This window comes from Oncorhynchus nerka, unplaced genomic scaffold (genome assembly GCF_034236695.1).
Source record: "Oncorhynchus nerka isolate Pitt River unplaced genomic scaffold, Oner_Uvic_2.0 unplaced_scaffold_4776, whole genome shotgun sequence".
NCBI lineage: Eukaryota > Metazoa > Chordata > Actinopteri > Salmoniformes > Salmonidae > Oncorhynchus > Oncorhynchus nerka.
This window is the reverse complement of record NW_027036529.1, coordinates 5224-14622: the sequence shown is the minus strand read 5'-3', so window position 1 is coordinate 14622 and position 9399 is coordinate 5224. Positions and strand designations below refer to the sequence as shown.

The 9399-nt window shown below is 40.8% G+C and overlaps 1 protein-coding gene and 1 long non-coding RNA gene across 2 annotated transcripts; both read left to right on the top strand.

The window, feature by feature from the left end:
- The first annotated feature begins 311 nt into the window (after window positions 1–311).
- Window positions 312–2567, top strand: LOC135566472 (uncharacterized). The gene is made up of 4 exons (XR_010462097.1): window positions 312–368; window positions 481–623; window positions 710–812; window positions 2323–2567. It is a non-coding gene; the product is annotated as an uncharacterized LOC135566472 (long non-coding RNA).
- Window positions 2568–4969: 2402 nt separating this feature from the next.
- LOC135566473 (C-type lectin domain family 6 member A-like) lies at window positions 4970–7903 on the top strand. Its single transcript, XM_065014175.1, has 6 exons — window positions 4970–5156; window positions 5378–5514; window positions 5629–5765; window positions 6037–6196; window positions 6796–6944; window positions 7266–7903. The coding sequence occupies exons 1-6, from the start codon at window positions 4970–4972 to the stop codon at window positions 7417–7419; spliced, it is 924 nt and encodes a 307-aa protein (XP_064870247.1). The 3' UTR covers window positions 7420–7903.
- Window positions 7904–9399: the final 1496 nt, after the last annotated feature.

Here is a 9399-nt window from a genome sequence, read left to right as displayed (position 1 = left end):
CATGTTCAGTGGTGGAAGAGACCCTCTGGAGTTGCTGCAGTGTGTCTGGGGCTGCTGTGTGTTCTCCTACTGGCTGGGATCATAGGCCTGTCTGTCTACTGTAAGTTTAGCATGTTGTCACCTGAGAATTAAAAGACCTACATAACCATGTAATCATCAATGGTGTTTTAGTTACATGTTTCATTAACTTTACCCTTTTACAGATGGAGAAATTGATCATCACAACTCAAAAAAGCAGAAAACCAGCTGCTGGCAGTTACAGCAATCTGACTGAAGAGAGAGACCAGCTGAGCCAGTTATAGCCTTTGATTAGAGAGACCAGCTACAGACTGAGAGAGATTTTCTTAGTGGGAGGCTTACCCATCTCAGTGGTAAACATACAATGAAATACATTTTCATTAATCCCACTTTATCGTGTGCTGAATTTTACTTAAGTATCCTGTGTGGTTAATTGAAGAAATTCATGTTTTCATCTTGTAGAACAAACATGTCCCAAAGGCTGGCAGAATTTTGAATCCAGTTGGTACTTCCTGTCTGATGATACTAAAACCTGGAAGGAGAGCAGAGAGGACTGTCTGGAGAGAGGAGCAGACCTGGTGATCATAAACAGTGATAAGGAACAGGTGAGAGAGAGAGAGAGAGAGAGAGAGAGGAGAGGATATGGGTGTGCTAGGGGTATACGTGTATTTATTTATCTTTTCAAACACAGGAGTTTCTCTTCAACCTCAACAAGGAGTCTGGATTGGTCTGACTGACTCTGTTACTGAGGGGAACTTGATATGGGTGGACGGTACCCCACTGACCACCCCAAGGTAATATACTACTGTTATAATAACACTGACCAACCCAGGTAATATACTACTGTTATAATAACACTGACCACCCCAAAGGTAATACACTACTGTTATAATAACACTGACCACCCCAAGGTAATATACTACTGCTCTAATAACACTGACCACCCCAAGGTAATATACTACTGCTCTAATAACACTGACCAACCCAAGGTAATATACTACTGCTCTAATAACACTGACAACCCCAAGGTAATATACTACTGCTATAATAACACTGACCACCCCAAGGTAATATACTACTGCTCTAATAACACTGACCACCCCAAGGTAATATACTACTGCTCTAATAACACTGACCAACCCAAGGTAATACACTACTGCTCTAATAACACTGACCACCCCAAGGTAATACACTACTGTTCTAATAACACTGACCAACCCAAGGTAATACACTACTACTGTTATAATAATACACTGACCAACCCAAGGTAATACACTACTGTTATAATAACCACCACCCCAAGGTAATATATTACTGCTCTAATAACACTGACCAACCCAAGGTAATACACTACTGCTCTAATAACACTGACCACAGTGTAAGGAGTAGGACTGATTCTCTGTGTTGTTCATACTCAACTGGTGGACCAACACTGACTGCAGACTAAGAGATAATAACTACTCTGACAATAAGGGTCCAATTTTCAGTTTATTCAACCTTTATATATACAGGTTATTGTCATTGATGGAAGCAGTCAACAAAGCTGAATTTATATTATTTAGGATTGTGATGTTCTAACTGTGATGTCTGACTGTGTTTAACCCTGTAGGTACTGGTATTAACCATGATATCTGACTGTTTTTAACCCTGTAGGTACTGGTATTAACCATGATATCTGACTGTTTTTAACCCTGTAGGTACTGGTATTAACCATGATATCTGACTGTTTTTAACCCTGTAGGTACTGGTATTAACCATGATATCTGACTGTTGTTAACCCTGTAGGTACTGGTATTAACCATGATATCTGACTGTTATTAACCCTGTAGGTACTGGTATTAACCATGATATCTGACTGTTGTTAACCCTGTAGGTACTGGTATTAACCATGATATCTGACTGTTATTAACCCTGTAGGTACTGGTATTAACCATGATATCTGACTGTTGTTAACCCTGTAGGTACTGGTATTAACCATGATATCTGACTGTTGTTAACCCTGTAGGTACTGGTATTAACCATGATATCTGACTGTTGTTAACCCTGTAGGTACTGGTATTAACCATGATATCTGACTGTTGTTAACCCTGTAGGTACTGGAATTAACCATACTATCTGACTGTTGTTAACCCTGTAGGTACTGGTATTAACCATGATATATGACTGTTAACCCTGTAGGTACTGGTATTAACCATGATATATGACTGTTAACCCTGTAGGTACTGGTATTAACCATACTATCTGACTGTTGTTAACCCTGTAGGTACTGGTATTAACCATGATATATGACTGTTAACCCTGTAGGTACTGGCATAAACCACAGCCTGATAATGGTGCTGGCAGACTAGACTATGGTGAGGAGGACTGTGTTGAGATACGTAAAGATCAGCGTCCTCTGGAGGCATGGAATGACTTGTCATGTGACAGGAAAATCTACTGGGTTTGTGAGAAAGCTGTTTAACATCACTATGACAACATACTGTAACACATACAGCAGCACACAGTGCACGAAACTTCCTCCTTCATTCTCTCGCTGTCTCTGTTTGTCTCTCTCTGTAGCTCTCTCTGTCTCTCTCACAACATTCTCTCTCTGTCTCAAACCCACACACACAACCTCACACACACATACACTGCGTGCACACATGCATGCAAACGCATCTATTGTTGTGTTTATTTGTAGTATTATATTAATAAAAGGCCTACTTATTTCCTGTTTGTAACTTCCTGTGTTTTATACCTCATCAGGTTCAACATGAATTCAGTACATTTGACTTTGTGCATTCAGATAACTTCCAATTCAAATATATTCTGCATATATTTACATGCTCCAATTTAGGCCTGGTGATGACATTCTCAACACCATTACATACACTGTATATGTCACGGTCGTCCTCCTCTTCACCTGAAGAGGAGAGGCGAGAAGGATCAGAGGACCAAAATGCGGCGTGGTACGTTTTCATCATGAATTTTAATAAAGAAAACACTGAACATTGAAACACTATACAAAAACAATAAACGAAATAACAACCGTGACGCTAATGAGAACCGTGCTGACACAAGCAATCAACATAGACAATCACCCACAAACAAGCAGTGCAACCCAGGCTACCTAAGTATGATTCTCAATCAGAGACAACTAATGACACCTGCCTCTGATTGAGAACCATTTTGAGAACCATACTAGGCCGAAACATAGAAATCCCAAAATCATAGAAAAACAAACGTAGACTGCCCACCCCAACTCACGCCCTGACCATACAAAATAATGGCAAAAACAACAGAAATTGTCACACCCAGGTGGAAGTATTTTGTGTTTCTTCATTTATTTGGTCAGGCCAGGGTGTGTCATGGGTTTATTGTGGTGTGTTTTGTCTTGGGGTTTTGTGGGGTGTTGGGTGTGTGGCTTAGTGGGGTTATCTAGCAAAGTCTATGGCTGTCTGGAGTGGTTCTCAATCAGAGGCAGGTGTGTATCGTTGTCTCTGATTGGGAACCATATTTAGGCAGCCATATTCTTTGAGTGTTTTGTGGGTGATTGTCCTTAGTGTCCTTGTTCCTGTCTCTGTGTTAGTTTACACAAGTATAGGCTGTTTCGGTTTTCATTACGTTCTTTGTTTTGTAGTGTTTATAATTGATTCGTGTTTTACGTTTGTTTATTAAACATGGATCGCTATCTACACGCTGCATTTTAATCCGACTCTCCTTCACCACAAGAGAACCGTTACAGAAATAAAGTTCAGAACGTGACAGTTTAGGAGTTGACTGTATCACCAATCAATGAGTGTAATAGAGATATCAAAGAATGTTACTTAAATAATATTTGACAGTCAGTCTTTGTTGTCAATTTACATATAAGCACAATATCAAATGCTCATATTTGACTGTTCTCCTATATGGGTCCCAAAAGAGTGAAGTGTAGTGGATATTTTCAGTGGTTCAACCAGCTGTCACTCAAAAACTCCTCAACCAATCAGGTTCATTAAGAGAGGGGCGGCAGGTAGCCTAGCGGTTAAGATCATTGGGCCAGGAACCGAAAGGTTGTTGGTTCGAATTCCTGAGACGACTATTTGAAAAATCTGTTGATGTGCCCTTGAGCAAGGCACTTAACCCTAATTGCTCCTGTAAGTCGCTCTGGATAAGAGCGTCTTCTAAATGGCTAAACTGTAAATGTAGAGGAGAGCCCTGGGGGTTACTGTTATCATCTCATCCTCACTGGCTAAAACTACCCACCCTCAATATCCACTAGGAGCAGTTTGTAGTATCAAATCTATTGTCTGAACATTATAATGACACATGTTTGTAGTTCTGGACCTACTGAACATGTTGATGTATATTTGGGAGTAAACAGAGGGTCCAAATCAGCAGAAAGGTGAAAGGAAGGAGGAGTTCTGGAAACTCCCTGAATTATCTTGGGGCTGTTACATATGATATTTAATATATGTTAACAGATTGCCTTTGTTCTCCACTTCCCCTCTATGATCTATATCTTCCTGGTATGATAGTGTCCTGTCCATCATCACAAATAGAAAGTCCTATTCCCTGGGCAGGAGGAATGTGTTGAGATATACTCTGGACAAGATGACCATGTAGAGACATGGAATGATTTATATTGTTCTGCAGAAAATGGTTTAACAATAACCATTGGAACAATCTCTCACAAGCACAAACACAGTGTGCAAACTTGTTCTATTTTTGCATTAGCATAGCCACAACTACCGGTGTCATTTTGTGGATAATTCCCTAGAGTTAACACCTACAGCTGTCACACAGACAGACACATAGAGGATTCAGAGACAGATATCACTAGAAGCAGAGAATTAATGTATAGAGGGCTTGCAGTTGACGTACGACGCCTCCTGGTGGCCATGTTGGAAGACCACCACATTAATTCTAGAAGCAGAGACTTAATGTATAGTAAACCTACATAGAAAGAAAGACTTAGGTATTGTTAAAGATGTCACAGGTCATCAATGCTGAGCCAGATATGAACAAGAAGGTCAAATTTGACAGAGGTGAGATGGAGGAGAGGATTGTAGATATCTACATCAGTGCAGACACCATGAGAGACGGTGAGACCAGCACTAAGAGAGAAGAGACAGCAGACACTGCTCCTAATAATGGACCAGGAGACCAGCAATCAGGTAACACACACACACACACACACACACACACACACACACACACACACACACACACACACACACACACACACACACACACACACACACACACACACACACACACACACACACACACACACACACACACACACACACACACACACACACACACACACACACACACACACACACACACACACACACACACACAAAACATTAAAGTCTCTTGTATGTGTCCACAGAGCCTGATAGCTCAGTGAAGAGACCCTTCCTAGTTGCTGCAGTGTTTCTGGGGCTGCTGTGTGTTCTACTGGCTGGGATCATAGGCCTGTCTGTCTACTGTGAGTTTGTCTCCAAGTTCATTGCTTATCACCTAGTTGTAAGAAGTGCTGGTTACTAAGCCAATTTACCTAGTGTTTTACTTAGTAACTATGTGTTTATACTTTGTATATAACAGAGTCATCAAAGATTCTGAGGATAAAACTTGTTCCAGAGTTTCTCCCTTTTTAAAATCAACGCAACTGAAGAGAGAGACCAGCTACAGACCAGATACAACAACCTGGCTGAAGAGAGAGACCAGTTACAGACCAGTTACAACAACCTGACTGAAGAGAGAGACCAGCTACAGACCAGATACAACAACCTGGCTGAAGAGAGAGACCAGTTACAGACCAGTTACAACAACCTGGCTGAAGAGAGAGACCAGTTACAGACCAGTTACAACAACCTGGCTGAAGAGAGAGACCAGCTACAGACCAGATACAACAACCTGACTAAAGATAAATATATTCAGGCAACACTTTTTGTGATAGGTGAGATATAAACTGTGATAAATTATAATAATTATATACCAATGGGTTTTTGAGTATAGAGATACAGACTAAGTTTCTCAATGTGTTCACCTTTGCTCTTCAACAGAGCAGCATTGTCAGGAGGGATGGAGATACTTTGACTCCAGTTTGTACTTCCTCTCTACTGAGAAGAAAACCTGGGAAGAGAGCAGACAGGACTGTAAGGGGAGAGGAGCAGACCTCGTGATCATAAACAGTAGAGAGGAACAGGTGAGAGAGAGAACAGACAGGACTGTAAGGGGAGAGGAGCAGACCTCGTGATCATAAACAGTAGAGAGGAACAGGTGAGAGAGAGAACAGACAGGACTGTAAGGGGAGAGGAGCAGACCTCGTGATCATAAACAGTAGAGAGGAACAGGTGAGAGAGAGAACAGACAGGACTGTAAGGGGAGAGGAGTAGACCTCGTGATCATAAACAGTAGAGAGAAACAGGTGAGAGAGAGAACAGACAGGACTGTAAGGGCAGAGGAGCAGACCTCGTGATCATAAACAGTAGAGAGGAACAGGTGAGAGAGAGAACAGACAGGATTGTAAGGGGAGAGGAGCAGACCTCGTGATCATAAACAGTAGAGAGGAACAGGTGAGAGAGAGAGAACAGACAGGACTGTAAGGGGAGAGGAGCAGACCTTGTGATCATAAACAGTAGAGAGGAACAGGTGAGAGAGAGAACAGACAGGACTGTAAGGGGAGAGGAGCAGACCTCGTGATCATAAACAGTAGAGAGGAACAGTAGAGAGAGAGAAAGAGAGAGAGAGAGAGAGAGAGGCGGACTAGGTATACTTTTCATCAGTACACTAATATGTTTGCAGTATTTTATAAATATATTAAGGGTGACATTATCTTTCTCTTTCTCAACAATAGACATTTCTCTTCAACCTCCACCTGAGAGCCTGGACGAGTCTGACTCTGTTACTGAGGAGACCTGGAAGTGGGTGGATGGCACAACACTGACCACAGGGTGAGAGATTTGACCATTTTACCTTGTGATATGGAGATACAAAACCACAATGATATATTGCTTCCAATCATGTTCATCAAAATGTATGTTTCTACTTATGAATGTCATTCAATGAGAACTAGAGATGTATCTTAGAAATCAAGTCATATTTTTAGATTAAAATGTCATTATATAAAAAATACATGTCATTGTTAATGGTCCATTCTTGATGACATCTTACAGAGTGTTTCTTTAAAACTGTAAAAACATAGGACTGTGTCTATAATTGAGGAGGATGTTTGTACCACAGTGTCTGACTGTCTGGTTCTCTGTGTTGTTCAGGTACTGGGGGAAAGGACAGCCTAATAATGGTGGTCTGTTCCCGGGGCAGGAGGACTGTGTTGAGATATACTATAGACAAGCTGATCCTGTACAGACATGGAATGATGACAATTGTGGCACAAATCATAACTGGATCTGTGAGAAAGAGGTGTAACAATAACCTCTCTCTCTCTCTCTCTCTCTCTCTCTCTCTCTCTCTCTCTCTCTCTCTCAGTTATTATGTTGATTATGTTGATTATGATTATTATGTTGGTTGGATACAGTGCTGAATGGTTAAGTGATGATTCCACCTATTGGTTAAAGTGAGAGATGAACAGACCAAAGAGATTAAATAGTTGTATTACAGACTTGCCTACGGGCTCTTTTTTAATGCACCCTTACTTGATTCCTCCTCACATCTTCTCTCCTCCCCTTTGTCTCAAAACACATTGGACAATAGAATCCTAGGGGAGGGACCTTGGACCTTCTCCTCTAATAGGGTTGAGAAGGAGGAGAAGAGAAAGGAGGAGAGGAATCTAGGAAAGACGAATTGAGTGTCAGAGAGCCTTAGTGTCAAAGAGAGACAGAGGAGGAAGAAGAAAATTAAGAGAATGAGACTAGAGAGAAAAAATAAGACAAATAATTGTTGTGTTTAGATTAAGAGGAGAGAATGTAGACATACTGAACTCTGTAAAATGATTCTTCATTATTATTTATTAGAAACATGTCATGTGATTTGCAGTAGGCTTATGCTTATTAAAAAACAAGTGAGTCCAATTATTAACCTGTTTATCACTTTAATAATAAGAATAACAACGACACAGATTTTTTTCTGATGAGAACTGGCAAAATGGTTCCCAAACTCATCCGTGTTGGGGTAGCCTGCCCTCCTTGACTCAACACTGAGAATTCAGAGGTGACTTAACCTCAACCATTGTTGTCCTGAGGTGGGTTTTAATCAGTAAAGCTGAGAAGCTTCTCTCTAAACAAGCACTGCTGACTGGTGTAACAACAGAAATCTTACAGCATCGAAATAGCTCATGGAAGACATCTTTAGAAGGTTCTAGAAACACAACAAAGTCAAAGAGAGTATACGGTCTGTCCCTTCCACTTTTCTCTCTCTATCAAGCCGCTTGGTTTGATGAAACTCATGATTGATGTCCTCTAACTCTGACTCAAAGGTCAAAGGCAAACAGGACCCTTGCATGATCTCGCAATTCTTCTTGAAAAACACCTCTGCAGCTTAGCTGTGAGACTGTCAAGCACCTGATAAAATATATCTCTTTCGAAACAATATATCTCACCATCACCTTGGTCGCAATTTTTCTGTCCTCGAGGGCTCATCATCAATGAGTAGTGAAATATTAACTTCTTTGGGACTGGGGGCAGTATTGATTAGCTTGGATGAATAAGGTGCCCAGAAAAAACTACCTGCTACTCAGGCCCAGTTCCTAATATATGCACATTATTAGTAGATTTGGATAGAGGGCTCTGCGAGAGTGCCATGAGCTGATCACACACACCGATCAAGTGCGTCACGTGAAAGCGACCTGCTTTTACATCGGATTTCTACAGACAAAGCAATTCTCCGGTTGGAACATTATTGACGATTTATGTTAAAAACATCCTAAAGATTGATTCTATACATCGTTTGACATGTTTCTCACGAACTGTAATATGACTTTTCATCTGAACTTTCGCCTGGACTTGCCCGCGCCTCGTGAGTTTGGATTGTGTACTAAACACACAAACAAAAAGGAAGTATTTGGACATAAATGGACTTAAACAAATCAAACATTTATTGTGGAACTGGGATTCATTGGAGTGCATTCTTATGAAGATCATCAAAGGTAAGTGAATATTTATAATGCCATTTCTGACTTCTGTTGACTCCACAACATGGCAGATATCTGTATGGCTTGTTTTGTTGTCTGAGCGCTGTACTCAGATTATGGCATGGTGTGCTTTTTCGGTAAAGCTTTTTGAAGTCTGACACAGCGGTTGCATTAAGGAGAAGTTTATCTAAAGTTCCATGCATAACACTTGTATTTTCATTAACATTTATGATGAATATTTCTGTAAATTGATGTGGCTCTCTGCAAAATCACCAGATGTTTTGAAGCAAAACATTACTGAACGTAACGCGCCAATGTAA